This window comes from Aythya fuligula, chromosome 4 (genome assembly GCF_009819795.1).
Source record: "Aythya fuligula isolate bAytFul2 chromosome 4, bAytFul2.pri, whole genome shotgun sequence".
Lineage (NCBI taxonomy): Eukaryota > Metazoa > Chordata > Aves > Anseriformes > Anatidae > Aythya > Aythya fuligula.
The window spans coordinates 28719665-28740666 of NC_045562.1; the positions used below are offsets into that span (position 1 = coordinate 28719665).

Here is a 21002-nt window from a genome sequence, read left to right on the forward strand (position 1 = left end):
CTCTACAGATACCTTAAAGGAGGCTGTAGCGAGGTGGGAGTTGGCCTGTTCTCCCACGTGCCTGGTGACAGGACGAGGGGGAATGGGCTTAAGTTGAGCCAGGGGAGTTTTAGGTTAGATGTTATGAAGAACTTCTTTACCGAAAGCGTTGTTTGACATTGGAACAGGCTGCCCAGGGAAGTGGTGGAGTCACCATCCCTGGAAGTCTTCAAAAGACGTTTAGATGTAGAGCTTAGGGAAATGGTTTAGTGGGGACTGTTAGCGTTAGGTCAGAGGTTGGACTCGATGATCTTGAGGTCTCTTCCAACCTAGAAATTCTGTGTGATTCTGTGAAATTCCCACCTTCAGTAATACATCGTTTCACATTATTGGCACTTTAAGAGGACTTGCAACTCTCTGAAGCTGGCATGTATAGAGCGTTAGATACCATACAGTCCTAGAGTTCTTGGCCATTTGTCTCAGTGGACTTGAGAGGAATAGCAGATTGCAATAAAACATCTTACAAGTCAGAAAAGAAGGTTTATAACTTTTTTGAAGGTTTATAACGCATTTTATCTGACCTACAAATATAACTAGGACATCCCTTTCTTTGAGATTTGTATCACAGCTTCTTGCTGTTTTTGTTTACTTTCACCCAGCAGGACATCCTTGCTGAATTAGTGATGGTTGACAGCTTTAATGAAGATCCTTACTCAAAGGAAGGAGTTGAAGTAGTTTTGAGTGGTCATTGCATTACTTGGAACAACTAAAGTTTTGAATTGTGGTGGTGGTGGTTCTTTAGAGATTTAAAGAAATAATTTACAAAAAAAAAAAAATTACAAAAAAATGAGTTTTTAATGAACTGTTGTCCACATATGTACTCTCTTGCCATTCTTTTCCTATTTGGTCCAGTCCAGTGATAACATTGCATGCAGTATAGGCACAGGAACCATGTTCCAATTTACACATTGATAGTTTGGCCCATTTATTACAACGGCCACTTAAGTTATTATAGCAGCCCATAAATGTACATGTGGACTTTGCATCTCAGAGAATTCTTGTGACTGGTAATTAATTGTTTTAACGCTAAATAACTTTTCGAAACTTTAAGAAAATATATTATGAGTAGTAGAGAAAGAATTTTGACTGTAGCTTCTAACAGAAGCAATAACAGTGGGTGGACTTACAAGGTGAAATTAGCTTATTAAGTCATAAAGGTGAAAATCTGTATCCAAATGCTGCTCATTTTATTTCCTGCCAATACATCAAAGTGCTTAAGTAGGAGTTTTTATATTCCTGTTTTCTTTAAAACAAAAGCAAAACAAAACAACAACAACAAAAAACCAACCAACCAAACAAACAAACAAAAAAACCACACACACACACAAAAAAAAAAAAACTACCACCACCAAACAAACAAAAAACCAAACACAGCATTGTTTAGAAACTGTCCAAGCTCATAACTCTGGAAAAATAAATAGAACAACAGTACCAATAACTTTTGACATCTCTATCTGAATATAAATTCTGAGTTATTTTATTCTTTTTAAAAGACAATTTTTGTGTCCTTTCCCCTCTCAAAGCCTTTATTGGCTACGGAGGATAGAAATGAGTCATTCTCAAGATTATTTTCTGAGTGACTCTTTGTAGTTTATTACTTAATTTTGAGAAGAAGCAGGAAATCCAGCTTGCTCAGATGCACAGGCTAAGACTGGAACAGACTCATGAACAAATTTAGTCTTTCCTAGAAAATGTATACAGTACTTTAATCCCACTCTTTTCTCAGGGCAGGAATATCAGCAACAATAATAATATTCCCTGTGTCTACTATATGAATCTTGCAGAACCTCCTGTTGCAAATTTAATATCTGAGTCTGACAGAGTATGGTCTGATTACCCATGAACGGTAGAAAGCTACAGAAATTGCAGAACCTGAAAATAATCTGAGAAAAGTCTAGAGTCTTTTCTTCTCTTTGTTTCTCAGTCTAGAGGCAAATTTAGGTTAAACTCTCTCAAACTTGAAAAATGAAAATAAGCATGTCTTCCTTTCACACAGTGGGGTACATGTCACAGTGCAAATTTCTTTCTAATTTAATAGGTCGTCTGAGATCTTCAGTCTTTAAAATGAATTCCATAAGCCTATGGAAACTACAAGCTTCCAAGACTAATAATAATCGTTTTTATTTCCAGATATGTTTTTTTGAAACTATACTTTGGGTATGTAATTAGCAAGGAAATTAACCACCATTAAAACTCTTTTGGTGCTTTGGACAGTTCTGTCATACTGAATCACAACAGATCTTGTTACAGTTTTTCAGTGCATGCAAACTATATGGTTTGTTTTGTAGTATATAAGTTTTCTGCAAATTCCTTATACTTTAATATTTGGATTAGAACGAGTTTACAAAAAGAACAGAGGCTAACCAAACCCACTGAGTAATACCAGAGTCCTCAGGCACAACTGTAGCTCTGTATTTCTGTCCTGTGTGTGGAAAGGAAATTTCTTTATCAAAATATTGATTTTTTTTATCACAGTATTGTTTAGTATAAAACCAAAAATGGAAGGGAGACTAGCAAAATCAAGTTTGTGCCTGCTATTTCAAGCAATCATACAAAGAGCAATTTGTTAAAAACTTCCTGGTGGAGTTACTAAACTTGGAATTGATTGGTATTTAGTACCACAAATAAGGAATAAAAAAGTGGTGGGAAATAAACTGAAAGTAATTATTTTTAATTATGTAGAACTAAAATTATGTCCATGCAACTGCTAATATATTACTGTAGTGTTCCAACTGTATTTCTGCTTTTTTTTTTTAAACGACAATATAAAATATAATCCAAAATTGTTATGCTGCTGTGAATATAGTGATCTTAACCATTCTTCTCCAGTTCTTATTTTCCTTTTCATAACTTGAGAAGCAACACTTCTCAAAAATATGAAATAGTTTGAACAAATATTTATCTGATATATTATTTACAGATGAACTTAGCTGTTACTTTTGATGTGGTTTACCAGTCTGGAAAATCAAACAAAAATGTGTGTTCTCAAAATATATTTGTGCTTTGAGTTCCTATGTTGTCTGGGTCTCTCACTACACATTACTTTCCTGCTGTTGCTGTACGTTTTCTTGGCATTTTCACTCTGAGATGGTAAAACTTTCATCAGGGAGAACATTGCTCTTCCTCCACACACCTTCTGAGCCTGTATGAATTCAGGACTGTGCAGAATCTTCACAAATGGGCAGGGACGATCTGAAGACGTAAAAAACCACTTTACTGTGGTTTGAGATTAGTATACCTAAAGAGACTGTAGATCATGCTTACAGGGAGGACTAGACTGACAGCTAAGGTGACTAAGGTAAAAAAATTTCCTGTGACCAAAATGGAGCATTGCATACCCTGAAATCACTTAACTAAAAGCCAGGAGTAGAGGAAACAAGCCTCCCAAATTGAACAGTGCATTCAAACTTTTAAATTAATTTGTCTCTAATCAGAATATTTATCTTCCTTCACTCATGGCATAGCCTTTTTCTAGATTTGTATTTGTTTTTAGTCACTGTTCTCAGTTAAATAGTCCAGATGACTTCAGTTACTGTGAAGTGATCTCGAAAATGACTCTATGAAAAGCCACTAACTGGGCAATACAAACAAAAGTAAATTTTTCTGTTAACAAAGAATCATTTTATTTAGTTTGGAAGATAATCAAAAATCGGTTAAAACTTTCTGCTTCTTACTGACATGAAATAAGACAGAACAGGAATATGTTTTTAATACCTAAAAATCGTGAGAATAATTGTTTTATGTTATTTTTATCCACATGATAAGAATATGGTCCATAAGATCATAAATGGTCTTTCAAGACATAAACAGTCATTTGGTAGTAGTACAGCTTGATTGTATTTTTTAAATCTATTTTTATCTCAAAAACATTCCCTAAGGTCAAAGAGAGTTTTGCTGTAAAAAGATGTACTGTTCCAGGAAATAAATCTGATTGAAGAATCATTAAAACTACCCAAATTGTGAATTCATTCCATGCTTACTTTGAATGTTAGTTCTATTGGTGTATATACTCACAGTTAAATGTCAGAATCCATCAGCAAAAATTAAGGTAATACTGAAATTACATATTTAACTGTGTTCTTTCATTCAGATGTAAAAGATGACCTGCATATACCTTTATTTTGACATCTTAATAGTAATGATTGACACACATGCTACTGCTTGTATGTCTGGCAACTGTCTTGAGTTATAGATAGGACAGTCTGCTTTGGGGTGGGAAGAGAAATACATTAGATGAGCAACAAAACTATCTAACAGATGCAGAGAGAAAGCAAAAAGGTTATTGGAGCAGCTTTTTCTGGATGCCATCTCCAAGCAATTGGAAGAGAAGAAGGTTATGAGGAGTAGGCGGCATGGATTCACCAAGGGGAAGTCGTGCTCGACCAACCTCGTTGCCTTCTTTGATGGCATCACCAGCTGGGTAGATGGGGGGAGAGCAGTGGATGTTATCTACCTTGACTTTAGCAAGGCTTTTGATACTGTCTCCCATGACATCCTGCTAGCAAAGCTGAGAAAGTGTGGGATAGATGACTTGATGGCAAGGTGGGTTGAGAACTGGCTGACTGGCCGAGCTCAGAGGGTGGTGATCGAAGGAGCAGAGTCTGGCTGGAGGCCTGGGACTAGCGGTGTTCCCCAGGGGTCAGTGCTGGTCCGGTCTTGTTCAACATCTTCATCGACGATCTTGATGAGGGATTAGTGTCTGCCCTCAGCAAGTACGCTGATGACACAAAGCTGGGAGGAGTGGCTGACATGCCAGAAGGCTGTGCTGCCATTCAGCGAGACCTGGACCAGCTGGATAAATGGGCAGGAAGAAACCAAATGAGATTTAATAAGAGCAAGTGTAGAGTCCTGCACCTGGGAAGGAACAACCCAGAGTATCAGTACAGACTGGGGGACCACCTGCTGGAGGGGAGCTCTGAGGAGAAGGACCTGGCGGTCCTAGTGGACGACAGGTTGACCATGAGCCAGCACTGTGCCCTTGTGGCCAAGAGGGCTAATGGGATCCTGGCGTGCATTAAAAGGAGCGTGGCCAGCAGGTCAAGGGAGGTGATCCTCCCCCTCTACTCTGCCCTGGTCAGGCCTCACCTGAGTACTGTGTCCAGTTCTGGGCTCCCCCGGTACAAGGAAAGACAGGGATCTCCTGGAAAGAGTCCAGCGGAGGGCAACAAAGATGATACGGGGACTGGAGCATCTTCCCTATGAAGAAAAGCTGAGAGACCTGGGTCTGTTCAGCCTGGAGAAGAGAAGACTGAGAGGGGATCTCCTCAGTGTATATAAATATACTTTCCCTCAGTAAGTTTGCAGATGACACCAAGCTATGCGCATGTGTCGATCTGCTCAAGGGTAGGGAAGCTCTGCAGGAGGATCTGGATAGGCTGCACCGATGGGCTGAGGTCAACTGCATGAAGTTCAACAAGGCCAAGTGCCAAGTCCTGCACCTGGGGCGCAATAACCCCAAGCAGAGCTACAGGCTGGGAGATGAGTGGTTGGAGAGCTGCCTGGCAGAGAAGGACCTGGGAGTGATGGTGGATAGTCGGCTGAATATGAGCCAGCAGTGTGCTCAGGTGGCCAAGAAGGCCAACGGCATCCTGGCTTGTATCAGGAACAGTGTGACCAGCAGGGCTAGGGAGGTGATCGTCCCCCTGTACTCAGCTCTGGTGAGGCCGCACCTCGAGTACTGTGTTCAGTTTTGGGCCCCTCGCTACAAGAAGGACATGGAGGTGCTTGAGCGGGTGCAGAGAAGGGCGACGAAGCTGGTGAGGGGCCAGGAGAACAAGTCCTACGAGGAGCGGCTGAGGGAGCTGGGATTGTTCAGCCTGGAGAAGAGGAAGCTCAGGGGTGACCTTATTGCTCTCTACAGATACCTTAAAGGAGGCTGTAGCGAGGTGGGAGTTGGCCTGTTCTCCCACGTGCCTGGTGACAGGACGAGGGGGAATGGGCTTAAGTTGAGCCAGGGGAGTTTTAGGTTAGATGTTAGGAAGAACTTCTTTACTGAAAGGGTTGTTTGACATTGGAACAGGCTGCCCAGGGAAGTGGTGGAGTCACCATCCCTGGAAGTCTTTAAAAGACGTTTAGATGTAGAGCTTAGGGAAATGGTTTAGTGGGGACTGTTAGCGTTAGGTCAGAGGTTGGACTCAATGATCTTGAGGTCTCTTCCAACCTAGAAATTCTGTGATTCTGTGTGAAATATCTGAGGGGTGGGGGACAGAAGGATGTAGCCAACCTCTTCTCAGTGGTTTGTGGGGATAGGACAAGGGGCAATGGCTGCAAGTTAGAGCACAGGAAGTTCCGCACTGACATGCGAAAGAACTTCTTCACGGTGAGGGTGACGGAGCATTGGAACAGGCTGCCTAGGGAGGTTCTGGAGTCTCCTTCTCTGGAGATATTCAAGGCCTGTCTGGATGCCTACCTAGGCAGCCTGCTCTGAGGAACCTGCTTTGGCAGGGGGGTTGGACCCAATGATCTTTCGAGGTCCCTTCTAACCCCTACAGTTCTGTGATTCTGTGATAACAAATTGAAATTAGAGTCAGGGCAGTTAATCAACCCCCTTCATTCTATTTTAATCAAGGACAGTGATGACATGAAAGCAGAAAAAAAAAATCTTAAAATACTAAAAACTTTGTTGGATTCCTGTTACCTTGCTTTGGTTTAGATCTCTTTAAAATAAAGATAATTTTCTTACCATTGGAGGGTGCAGAATTTGTGTGTGTGTGTTTTTTTTTTGTTTGTTTGTTTGTTTTTTGTTTGTTTTGTTTTGTTTTTTTGAACAAATATATAATCAGATTTGTGATGGAGGTGTTTCTTACCAGCATGTTTCTTTAATACAGTTGCTGAAAGTGATGAATGCCCTTCTACCTAGTGATGTGGCTGTCACTGCTTATAGAGTGACATAACTGAAGTTGTCACAAGGTCATTTGTTTAGGTGATAATTTGAAATTCCATTGCATGTGAAATTTCAGTTCTGACATGTTCTTACAAATGAAAGAATTAAAGTTCTGTAATATCTAAAGAGAGAGATAGAAGATATCTAGTTTACTTGTAGAAAAGGTAAGGAAGATATCTAATTATTAACTAATTTTACTTTTTTAAACGATATCAACTGAAAAATTGAACACATTTTCAGTTGTTGTATGAATGCATCTAGTTAGTGTTTTGTGTGTGTATATATAAAATATTCTATACGGGTTACATGTATGTACATAAAGATATTTCTTCTCTTGTAGTAGAAATTCTCTACCATTTTGTTTTATTTTAAGCTTGTTACTTTTTTTTTTTTTTCAAAAATCCATTTATGTGTAATTCTTGCCAGACTTTTAAAATTGTTCTTAGCTAAAAATGTTAGAAATGTAGTATGTAGTAAGTTAGAAACGTAGAAAGCTGAAAACTTAAAGTTTGGGCTTTGGCCTTACTTAGTATTCAATATAAAAAAATCAATTAAATTCCAGATTGACTTGCCTTTTTTTTTTTTTTTTAACCTGTAAAGTGAGTTTTGTATAATTGTACATTTTTTTCCCTAAGAGTGGGCAAAATAGCTTTAATTTCTTGTTTAAATTTTGACAAAGCACAGTTTGAATAAATGCACCCCGCTTTGACAGAAGCCAGCGCCATCACTTAGTGTTAATCTCCTGCATATTTTGTAAAGTATGTTGGGAAGAGTATATAGGAGCACTAGTGTAGTGGGTTTACGTGGCAAGGTTTTGGTAGCAGGGAGCCATAGGGGTGGTTTCTGTGAGAAAGATCTAGAAGCTGCCCCATGTTTGGGAAGGGCCCCATTGTTTTCCAGATCCGAGCCAATAAGCGATGTTGTTTTGCGCCTCTGTGAGAGCATATTTAAGACAGGGAAAAAACGCTGCGCCACACAGCAGCCGGGAAAGTCAAGGGAGTGAGAGAACAGCCTTGCACATGTCAAGGTCAGTGTAGAGGGAGGGGGAGAGGTGCTCCAGGCGCCGGAGCAGAAGTCCCCTGCGGCCTGTGGTGAGGACCATGGTGAAGCAGGATGTCCCCCTGCAGCCCGTGGAGTACCACGGTGGAGCAGGGTTCCACGCTGCAGCCCGTGGAGGAGACCACGGTGGAGCAGGTGGCCCTGCACCGACGGAGGCTGCCGCCTGTGGAAGACCCCTGCTGGAGCAGATTCCGGGCCGGACCTGTAGCCCGTGGAGAGGAGCCCACGCAGGAGCAGGTGACCTGGCAGGAGCTGCTGCCCGTAGGGGAGCCAGGTTGGAGCAGTTTTCTCCTGAGGGATGGACCCCGTGGTACGGACCCATATCTGGAGCAGTTCTGGAAGAGCTGCTGCCTGTGGGAAGCTCACGCTGGATCAGTTCATCAAGGACTGCATCCCGTGGGTGGGACCCCACAGCACAGGGGACGAGAGTGACCGAGAAGGAGCGGCAGAGAAGAAGTTCTGTAGACTGACCATAACCCCCATTCCCCGTTCCCCTGCGCCGCTCAGGGGGAGGAGGTGGAAGAGGGTGGATGGGGGGGGAAGGTGCTTTTGGTTTGCTTTTTTTTTTCTTTGTTTTCTCACTTCTCTCGCTTGTTAGTAATAGGCAATAAATCTTACTATCTCCTTATGCCGAGTCTGTTTTGCCCGTTACAATAATTATTGCGTGATTTTCTCGTCCTTATCTCAATCCTTGAGCCCTTTTCACATATTTTCTCCCCATTCCTCTTTGAGGAGGGGGAGTGAGAGAGCGGCTGTGGTGGAGCTCGGCTGCCCACTCGAGCGGAACCATGACAACTAGGAAATCAAATAGAAATAAAACTACTTTTTAAATATGTAAGTATGTGAATAAGGACGTTTTCTGCTGGAGGTACTGTTTATGGACAGGAAATTTTCAGTTATAAGAAAACAAACACATGAATTTAATTGCAGTTGGTGAAACGCTGAGGAGCCTAACCTTTTCTTTAATAAAGTCTTTCTACATCAAACCACAGATGAGAAATAAAGATAGAAGGCTGTACATCAAGACAGACAGTAACATCTTTGAAACAATACCAGGTCAGCAGGCTTTTTGTAGTTGTATAGAGAAATATGTCTAAAACTTCTATTTCTTTGTGATGAAGCTAGAATAAAATGTAATGATCTACTCCCTCTAGGTAGCCTTTTATGTGACTGTGAAAGGATACCATAATCCAAATTTTGTTTAGGGATTACTGGTCAAAATACACTTGAATGTCATCCCACAACTTTGCAAGAGACAAAATACATTTATAAAAGGAACCTAAACTGAGCTTATATAGGCTAAGCTTTTCTCTTGCAGCTATAGAAGTCTAAATTCAAGGATTAGTATGAGCAAAAGTTCAGATGCAATGATGTATGTATGATGCCAAATGGTCATTAAAAGAATACCGAGTTTTTAATGTAAAACCTCCACGGCAGGTATTACCAATGACTGTTTGTCACAGTAGTTTACCTTTGCCTCATCCATCATGTCATAATACTGCAAGGTGAGTCATAATATGAGGCAAGTCATTATAAAATAATAGCAGCCATGTTGACAATAGCATATGCCCTTCATGTGTAGCCATGGGAAATACTGGTATAGATCTTCATAGTGCACTACTGTCTTTTCCTACATCACTTATCTGTCTTTCTTTACTAGTAGATTAGTGAATTACATAGAAATTTAAAATATGGTAGTTGACCAGGTAGTTGACCAGGTAGTATTAAAGTAAATACTGTTGCACACAGCTCTCAGTTGTCTGCAAGGTTTCTGATTTCATTAATATCTTTTTTTGACAAATGTTGTCTTTCCAACCATAATGACTACCCGTAAAATTTTGAAAACTAACAGCACATTTTCAAGCCTATGCTAAATACGGTAGAGACAGTCAACCCGGAAGTGACATGTGAAGCTGATAAAAGTTATTAGCTTGATCACAGGCTTATGCTGGTGCCAAAGCAGTATGGTTAGGTTACATTCTGGTGTGGATTCAAAGGCGAATTCCTTGCTTCCTTATTTGAGTTTCAGTTTATGAATCTTGTTTTCCTTCTTTTATTGCCAAACTAGGCTATTTGCTTGTGTTTCTGCAGAAAGAACAGAGAAAATGGAGAACAGATACAGAACTACAATGCTCAACCTGGGAAACAGTATTTGTCTTCTTAGGCCAGCTAAAATCAAGTTGCATCATATAGACTTACTGACCTTATTTCTCTCGTATTGTAACCATATCTCAAAGATGAGTAACCCTGTAGATGTGCTTTATATTTTTTCTGGTTTAAAAAAAAACACACACCCTTTGTATTGACTTGATAATGCAGGGTCTCAGGACTTGCCTGATCTTGCCTTAGCCTGAGATGATTTTACTTGTTTGAAAAATTGCCTAGTTTTCTAATTGCCTACCTATTGCTATTGCCTACCCCGTTTACCTTCTTACGCTCTCTCAATTGCATGTACAGACGATCTTTCTTTGCTTGACAAGCAATACCCTTTTCTTTCAACAGAAGCTGGAGAAGTATTTCTTCATTTTCAAACTTAACCTCATTATGAGAAAGAATAGGCAGGTTCAGACAGTGAAACATACAGAAATATAAAATACCCCAAACACCATATAAAATTCCACCCCCACTGTCCCCCCTCCAAGCTGAGGAGAAAGTACCTCTCACTCAGTATTCCTCCTAAGGGTGTTCTCAAGGCCTTCTCCACACCTCACTCTTGGAAAAGATTGAAGCCTTAGTACCCAGAGAAAAAATGGAAAGGTAAGCATAAGACAGACATTTCAAAAAGATACTAGAAAAATTTAAAAAGTAATTTTAAAAATAATGTTATCTGTGTTTTTGAGGCTTTTCTGAATTACCTAAGTAAGTTGGGCCAGTCCTATTAAAAATATTAATTGGAACAACAATAAAATTTTAGTTCCACATATGTATATATAAAATTATTTCTCTTTTCATATAGCAAAAGTCTGACTGTGGAAGCTTTTGTGGAATCTTAGCACCAAAAGCTAAGCTGTGGTAAAATCGAAACAATGGAAGTTGTGGGAATGTGCAATGGAGAGGAAGAAATAGAAATGGAGCCACAGAACTGTCCCTTTCAGCTGTAGTGATTTTTTAGTTACACTTAGCCCAGTCTCACCTCACTCTCACCTTCATAAATACTCCACATTTTTCAGAAATCTTTAGGAAAAGGGAGATTTTGACTTCAAATAATTTCATCTCTTTCACTACCTTTTTTTTCTTTTTTTTTTTTTTTTAAGAGAACCCTCTGGCACATGCTGTCTGAGAAGCAAAAGCAGAACTCTATATTTATGACTAAGCTTGCATCCTATATGTATTTCTCTTCTGGATTTGGAATATGTTTTGACTCTTTTTAAAATTATTTTTCTTTTCAATATATGCCTATGCTGTTTAACAGATCTCATAGTATCACTCTAAACATTGCAAAATAAAATTTGTCCAACCCCTGTAGGACCAACAGTAGTGGTTGGGTTAACTCCACTAGAGGGGAAAAGCAAACACTGCATTAAACTCCTGTCTCAACCTTCATTTTTAGCAATGTCTGCCTTTGCATCACACTGCCTTTTTCTTTTTCCTCTTAGGTTTTCTTTAATAACCTGGGAAGCACAAGGAAGCCCATATTAGCTTCTTATTGCATCTGAAATTTTACTTGTGAAATTAACATTGCTTTTGCAATGTATGGAACAAAGGAAAAAAAAAAAAAAAAAAAAAAGAGCTGAAAGCCACATAGAAGGAATTAAAACAAACAAACAAAAACCACGAACAACCCTCCAAACCGCACACAAATCTGGAATAAGTAATCTCTTCACCACATGTTGAGTAAAATTGAATAACATCTGAAATAATGTGATTAGAAATTTAGACACGTTTGTTAAATGTTCCTATTTTATCTTCATAGTAGAGTGCCCAAATATAAGCATCAGAATCTTAAGAAATTTTGAGAAGTGATATCACCGGTTGAATTCTGTGTGGGTTTGTTTTTTTTTATTTGAAGGGATGATCAGTCCTGTAGAAGAGGCTTTGCATTTATCAGTTAACATCACAACCACCACTGCTTGTGGTGGTTGTGATGTTAACCTGCAGTCCAAGTAACCAGCATATTCAGTGTTTTCTCAGCTGGGCAAATGATGCTTTGATTACTGTCAAGCTTGTTTAACCTTCAAATCTCATCTCGAAAGTGAAAGGTTATATATATTTTTTTCTTTTCTACGAAGACATCTGTGGAGATAACCTTGCAGCGTTAATACATAGGAGTTCACCACCACTATTCCTCTAAATGCTTAATTTATTTAAAGCATCTACTGCCGGCAAAGTTCTTTTCTTCATCTACTGGTTACTTCACACCATATAACATTAACTCTAGCTAGCCCTGTAAAATAAATAAATAAATCTTTGAAATACCTGTTCTTTGATTTTGTTTATGCAAATGTAATGTAGCTTCTAATGGTGTTTAACTGAAGTGTTGTATCTTTAAGGAAAATTGGAATAATTTATCTAAACTATTCATTGTTTAAGCACTGAAAAGCTGTTTATATTTGTCTACAGATAAGACTGGACACAAAGTTTGTGCAGGTAAAGGAATATTGATTCCTGTCATATATGATTTCTAATTTTGAAAGATCGGTATGGTTAAGAACATTTTCACCAGTAATATTTGAGGGAAGAAAAACATTTTTCTTTATTTACATAGTAGAGCTAAGGCTTTGAAAAACTAGCTTCAATTTTATTTTGCATACCAGCTATGGTAATCACTTAAAAGTGTTTGCCTAAGGATACCAACAGATATAAATTGAACAATTCCTGTGTGCACCTGTCAGTGGATAGTAGGGATTTTGTGTGGGAGATGTTTTTATACGCATATTTCATGTAAATATGCAACACTGGATTGAAAGTTCTTAACAATTCTTACAGCTACTTAAACCTCTTTACACAGAAGAACTGTAGAAGTCCTTGAAGCTCAAATATCTGGCTTTCCGACAATAATCCAGAATTTAAATTTAGCCAATTATGCATCAGCCATTGAAAAGTATGGACGCTGCAAAATAGAACATAAAGTGATCAATTTGCTGTACTCTCTCTTTTTTTTTTTTTTTCCTTCCCACCAATGGCAGAAAATTCTCACCAGTTTTTTAATATAAAGAAGGAGCAGGGAAAAGCATCGATGTGCTAATCCCAATTTATCCAGGCATTTTGTATTGAAAAATACTTTTTTCTGAGTGTACAGCCCTCCTTATCCTATCTTAATCTCTGAACCCTGGATCACAGGTCTATGTACAAATGAGATCACTTCTCCTCAAGGGCAATTCTAGAGCTTCATGAGGAGTGGAGAATAAAGGGTCAAAACTGTTGAACTCTAGTTTTGAAAAATAAGAATTTGGTATTGGAAAATAAGATACTGTGAAACTGGCACCTGGGCATCTGAAGTTTGACTTTCAGATAAGCCTAAGTGATTTTGGCTGTTTGAAACATGCCTTCATTTGTTAGGGCTACAAGTAACTTTACAACTTTCGTACTTTATCTGTTGTGACTGGATCTTGAAAACAGCTGAAAGGATAAAGAACTTCAAGTTGTCTCCTGTGTTATATATGAAATGCAATTAAGATCAGGCCTTATCTGTAGTGACTTCTGCGTATGGGGGTGTATGTGCGCACATGAGTGTGAATGTATTTATCTGATTAGTTTGTGTGTGTATATAATATGTTGTTTTGGATTAGTTTCTCCTTTTTACTTCAGGGAATACCATTTGTAATTTTGCAGTGAAGCATTTTGGCTAATTAAATTATTCTGAATTTGTTCAAAATGCATGCAGAAAATTAACGGTAGGCTTGTTGCATATCTGTTCAATTAAAAAAAAATCCTCATGTCAGTTCTGGAATATGGAAAACTATGTCCACTAGTTGCTGCTTCGGGAAGAGCTGATGTTATTTTATTTTTCAAGGAAAAATGGCTTTGAGAACCATTTTGCTAGATAGATACGACAGCTCAAAATCATAAAATACATAAGAATCCAATTGTGTAGCTGATAACTTTCTTTTTGTGCACATAGAGACATTCTGTGAATATTAATGACTCTTGATACCTCTCTGAAGTAAGAGTTATTTTTACTTTAGACATGTTAAGGCAAAGAGAGGTTAAAATGCTTTCATTACCTGTGAAGGTGGTGAAAGAACTGAGAACAGAAATCAGATGGTCTGCATTACGTTTTTAAAATGATATGATTTTTTTTTTCCATCTCTTTGTACACCAGTACTTTCCCCCAAACTATGGAACGCAAAACCCTGAGATTTGAACCTGGGTTTAAGCAATGTTGCTTAACTATTATCCTGATTGAATCTTAATGTTCTTCTACAGGCCTTAGCAATACTACACCATCATTATTCTTAATTTTTTACAAATAGCTAATTAGTTTTGATATATACCTTTTTCTCTTGCAAATTAAGGCCTCATTTTTTCTTTAATTATTTTTTTCCCCTCTCTGTTATGAACAAATAACATTGTTAAAACTGTCTAGGATGGCAATAGCAGTCAGTCTCTAACTTTCAGCTGTTTCCTGGGTAACAGGGTTACAGCTGCAAAACTGCTGTACTAAATGGAAGGAAACAGTCAAGTGTTTCCACTTTTTTTCTCTTCTATAATTTGAATTAAGTAAATCCTAGGAGTAGCACTGTTTCAGAAATTACAAGGTATGGGCCAGCAGAATGGTGCTCTGATTCTAGTGTGTGTGTGTTTTCTGTCACATCTGGGTTTCTGCACACCTTCTAGGATTTCATGGGAGATGATAGAAAACTTGTAAAATAAATTACAGCAGAGAAGTTTTCTTTGCAAAAACTTGCTGTGTAGGAGAATTAATCTTTTACGTGCATGAAACAAAAATTGAACAAGAAAACATAATTTTCCCATGATTGTTTTCCATTACTTTTAGAAATTAGCCATTTATTTATATGAGAAATGTAATTCAGAATTGAAGAAGGATAAAAAGTATCAGAAAACTGAATTAAATTATTAAGTTATGCACAATGAATAGATTACTTTTTCATATATGGATATCATTATATATGATTTAGTCAGTCTTTTTCATGTTAAACATTTTCATATTCTTCAAGCTTTCAGAAGTTATTACGTAAATAACAGGGATTTGCCAAGATGCTATAATGCAATTAATTTGAAAGTTAATATTGGCAGATGTAGTCTAACTCATTTATGGGAAAAATACTTTAGGAATATGAATTGAGAATTTTCTTTTGAAACTATAATCAGAACTGAAACTGTGCTGCATTTTGTTGGTCTAGATGTAACAGTATAATCATTGTGATAAATTTGAAAATGTGCCAACAATCCGAAAGTCTGTTGTTGTGAAGTTCATTTTCTATCCTGATAACTGCCAAATCATGCTTTCTGGTTTTGATAAATGCCATCTTTGGCTCTTGTAGCATGGGGAGTAATAAAATTTATAGCAGAGTTCCAGTAGTTTTGTCTTTCTCCATTACTTTAAGCATAAATTACTTTTCCTCATTTTCAGGGTAGTCATTCCCAAGTTACCATTTGCCTGCCATTCAGACAACTATTTCTTGAGTAATGCTGATAAAGTTAGAACACAAATAAATGCAGCTCTCCAAGTTCTTCCCTATGCCGCTATTTCAGCCCAGGGTTGCTCTTTCTGCAAACATCAACAGAGCCTCATTCTTATAATGTAAGCATCTACGTTGCGTTGCCTTTTACTGTAATATCCAAGGAAGCCATGACAATGAGTTAAGAGGATAATTTGTTAAAATAACTGTGTGCCTTGTTGACTAACAGGGTTTCATCCTTTTCAGGTAAAGGGGTCAGGAGATACAGCTTCCCTATTACAGACAACTGTGTCACGGTGTGGTTGCAGGGAGTATGGAGCTACTGTTGACAAAGGTTTTTTTTGTGTTGTTTTTTTTTTTTTTTTTTTTTTTTTTCCTTTTTTATATGTGAGTCAGACTAACCTATGTAGAGGAACAAATAGTATGTTTTAAAACATAAGTGATGACAAATATATATATTAAAAACAAACCAACCAAACTTAAGTGTTTTTTCAGGAAGGCTGTTAGTGGTATTTTCATCACGAGGATTATTTTTCAAACAAGTTACTCTGAAGCACTGGAAGAATTAGACTCCAGCAAGCACAAGCACACCAGAAGCAATGAGCTTTGTCAGGGCCAGCCACTGTAAGTCAGAGTCAGGTTGGTCTGAAGAGTGAGCAAGTACACAGTGAGAGCAAATTACAGCTATTATCTTGCAGCCATGGTACAAACAACTTCATAAAGAGCATTGCCTTTACCACCATTGTTGAATTTAAAATAATCACTGCTGAAGATGGGTTGCAGAGACATGAAATTTCTTTGTGAACTATATTCACCTTGCTCACAGCTGGTTTTCAATGGGCTGCTGTCATGATTAATGTTTCAGTATCTATAAAGCAGCTACTTTGATAATTAAATATTAGTATCTTTCACTAATTTTTCATTAATTTTAAAGAGACATTAATCTTTTCTGTTCATTATTAATACACCATATTGATAACTTAGAGATACTTTTTTAGGTTAAAAATATTTCCAAAGGAAATCATGGGAATAGGAAAAGTAAAACAAGAAGTTATCTCAATATAGGATACACGTAACAAATGATTTTCTCTCTGAAGAGGTACTGTGAGAGAATAAATTAGTTTATTTATTCATTAAACTTTAAATCTAAAAGAATGTTTAAAGTGCATAAAAATGTCTTTAGCGGACTGTGATTGAACTTCCAGACTTTTTCCACAACCACTAAGCTCTGAGTAAAAAGTACGAAAAGTGACTATTACAACGCTTTTCATGATCACAAGCTTTATAATTTTTATTTTTGTCTCTAAATTTGTGCTTCTTTGCACTTTTCATGTGGGAATCTGTGCTATCCACGCAAATGTTCTACATTAAAAAGTATATGATATTATCTTGACTGTCTTCATAGCTGTGAGTTTATATTCAATTCAATCAATCATTAAAATGAGAGGCATTGTTCTATGCCTCAAAAGGTGGAGGGAAGGATCATGACTTTTTTTTTCAAGTTGATTTTCCATTTCCTTTTCCAACTCAGACCTTTCATGGCTCATCAGAGGTATTGTAACAAATCTAGGATTTAATTGATATTACTAGGAAGTAGCTTTACGTATGTATGTTTCATATTTGTAATGTAAAAATACCTCTTTGCAGTTTTAGAATCACATAGTGAGAACCACTTGATCAAAAATAATTTACAGGGGATAAAATCTGGATGTGGTAATTAGTTCTGAGCAGTGTATTACCTAATACGTAGCTTGTGTTCACATTTTTCTCAAGAATATAGATAAAATTGGGAGCATCTCATGTGTAGTGTTAGATTTCTGTTGCACTGGAGACTCTGTCTCCTTGAGGAAACAACAGTCTAGGAAATGCAAAGATGATACGTGCTTTCTTGGTTCAGTCTTTTGGAGTTCAACACCAACAAACTAAAGTCTGCTGAAATTTTGTGCTTTTCACTCCTCACCCCTGGAGCCTGCATCCATTCAGATGGCAATGTTTGCTCAGTACAGATTGAGACTAGCTAAGAAATAATTCTATTTCTGTAATGAGTATTCTTATGCTAGACCCCTGAAAAGCAGATATATAGAAGGTAGTCGTATAAATTGCATGTACTCAATCTGTATGCCTCTGGTAGGTAAGGGCAAATCTGTGAATACTATGTGTAGCTTAGGCTGTCAGTTAAATACAGCTTGGGTTTGTTTCTTGCTGTTAATACAGCGTGGTTTGTCAGATAGCTATATATCAGACAGTGACATTTAGAAAACAATAATATATATATATATACATATATCTCCTAGAGAAGTTGGGATTCTTAAGAATATTTTGCCTGTGCAATTTAACTTCAATCATAGGAGTCATCCTCTTCTAGATCTGAGTCTCACTGTAAGGTAGCAAGGAACATTTAAGAACTTTGTCTACTTTATGAAAAGGTGATGGGGGTATGTAGTGATGCCGTCACCATAATAATGCATATGCCATTAAATACACCAAAATAATAAACTTTGGTGTCATAAATGTAACAAAATATAACAAAACAGTTCTGTAGACAATTTGTTTGAGGTAAAAATTTATTCCTGATTTATACTTGTATTTTCATTATCATCTGAAATAATTGGAACATAGCTTTCTTTGCTAATCAGCACAGCATATCACTGTGGCATTGGATTCTCTATTTGGAAATAACAAGTAGTAGCCAACTAAATGTCTGCAATAAATACATGGCAACCGTATTTTGCTGGTCTGCATTTACATATCTGATCTTATTAATAACCCTTTTGAAGTATTAAGGTTATCTCAATAAAAACAAAAATTTCTAAAACAGTATCTATGTTCAATTTAAAATATACAGCATCTGATGTAAGAGAATACCAGAAATAGTTGTTGTGTTATGGTTTAGAATAAATAGCAACTGTAATTACTGACTGTAATCAGTGTATGAAGTATATTTGTTGTAACAATTTCACTTTATAAAAGACTTGATAATGAAGAGACTAAACTAGATCTTATCATAGACATCCTTTCTCTTCCCCAGCGATCCCAAATTCTCTGTTCATATAAATTTGATATGTCCAGTACATGAAAAGATAAATCTAGTTTATGAGCACTCAAGTGTAATTTCTACTTTCTGAAGTCAAATGTTGTTAGGAAATACATTATTTGAAATGTATGATTTCTTATAATATTTTCAGTTTTTTGAGGTATTAGGAATGTTTACATAAATGCATTAACAAAGGTAACATTTTACAAAATCTTTAGATACTCCCTTCTTTATGACTTTCCTTAATTGCCCTACACAGAAAAATAAACAGTGTCTAGAACTGCAGTCATTTTTGGCCTTAATCTGAAGATCAGATAAAGAAATTTTATGGACCAAACCACTACAGAACAAATAAAATATTTGCCTCATAAAGCAACCCTGTTGGTGTTCCAAGAAGTTAATACTCTCTTCTTCTTATTTTTTTTTTTAATTTTTTTTTCATTTAAGCTCTTTCTAAGAAATCAAATTCAAAACAACCTTGTGTTGTGTGTTTCCTTTTCAGGTGATAAATGCAAACCTACTGAATACACTAAAGTCAAAAATATGTTATTGGATCTACAAAGTCGGAGATACGTTGCTCAATCAGAAGATAAACACATTGATGAGAAAATGGCTTTAAAGAAGATTCTTGTAGATCAAATGTTTAATTATTTTGATTCAGACAGCAATGGACTTGTGGACACAAATGAATTATCTCAGGTAAGATTTAGATTTTGTTTCCATTAGTCGTGGTAGATATTTGTTTGCTTTTGTCCAAACTTATACGTGGAATATTATGTCTCAGTATGCTTTCACTTTAGAAAATATGTAAGAATCTTTGAAGTGGAAAACTTAATTCAAGAATTTTGGAAAAAAGTGAATTATTCAGGAATTCTGTGGTAATCATTGAGAAACTTGAATACAGTGCTTTAAAATATACATGGGGATACAAACACTGTAGGTTGCTTTGGCCGTGAAATGTTTTATTGTCTACTGTATGCTATCATAAAATTCAACTGTATAGATGTATTTTAGCAGTAAAAAAAAGAAAAAAGTTGTTTTAAAGTATTTCTGTAATGCTAAATGGGTATTACTGCTTTATGCAAGTAGTAAAAAAAATTAGCGCTGAAGAAATACAGTATCAGTTTTGAATAGAGTTCATGGTGTCTCTAAACAGCAAGCTTTATTAACTAACTAAAGATTTACACCAATAATTGTTGTTCCAGAAATCATAGCAGCACTAGTTATAGTCAATCCAAAAGAGCTAACTATTAAGTGTTGTTATAGTGAATGTATTTTGTAGTGTAGAAATCCATTTTTGAAAAATCTAGCCATATTAATGTATCAAATACTAGGCAGCCATAGAAAAAATCTTTCAGAACTTCTGCTTTTAAGAGAAATGGTGCCTTAATATTTTACAAATGATACTTCTTATACTACATAAATATATAGCATACATAGATACATAGTAATCACAGATATAGATGTACAAATTACATTTAATACATATAGGTATGTACATTACTCTTGAAATAGAAAGTTACAGTAATTGGTGTATTGTTTGGTAATATAAAGAAACTGAATTTTAGATCATTCTCTATTGTACCACTTGAAAGTAGTTTGGCTTCTTTGCCATAGTCCCCATATGGCTACTGTAACTACTGGAAAATAGCTGGATACTTTTACCACTAGAAATCCATTATCTAAGTATTAGTGAACCGTAATGTTTCAGTAGAGGAACAGGACTAAAGTACTACTACTGAAGGTCAGTATCAAAAACTTTTTTTTTGCATGATTTATAGGTGTATATATAAAGAAAAAGAAATTATGATTCTCTACATAAACTTTGCCTCTTATTTCTTTCTTTATGCCAACCTTAGTTAAAAACAAAAATCTTCCATTGTGGTGTTTTCAATCGAGTTATGCATACATTCTCCATGCACTTCTATAAAATTAATTTATAATGGCATCTGTATAGTAATGATTTTTCACCAGCATGGAAACTGGTCAAACGGCCTTAAACCCCAGTCATGGAACTTTGTTCTTTTTGCTAAAATTCATAGCAGAACATCAAATTATTCAATTCAAAGAATAATGTAAAATAAATTCATTGTTCATGCTGTGTGGTTTGTTATTGTATGTTTTGATGAGACACAAAGAGCTAACCTGTTGCCCTCAGAAATCATTCTTCAGTCATTTTGAACAAAATGAAAATTAAATGAACACATTTCTCTTGAAGCCTTCTTGATAGCAGAAGTTTCAACTGCAAACCTTTGTCTCCCACTCGTATGATAAAAGGAAACACTGAATCACCTTTGATATCCATAATAGTGTTCAGCTTTGCAGTTAAGCCCCAGCTCCTCTGTAATCTCAGTATTCGTAAATTTTAGCCTTTCTCTGATGGGGTTTTTAGCCTGCACAGTTT

General features: G+C 36.7%; 1 protein-coding gene across 2 annotated transcripts in view; it reads left to right on the plus strand.

Moving 5' to 3' along the window:
• The window catches only part of FSTL5 (follistatin like 5), a 318901-nt gene that overhangs the window by 174761 nt on the left and 123138 nt on the right, over nucleotides 1-21002 (plus strand). For both annotated transcript variants that reach the window (XM_032187504.1, XM_032187505.1), the window contains exon 5: nucleotides 19101-19297. In XM_032187504.1, the coding sequence (XP_032043395.1) occupies nucleotides 19101-19297 (197 nt within the window). The remainder of the gene's footprint in view (nucleotides 1-19100; nucleotides 19298-21002) is intronic.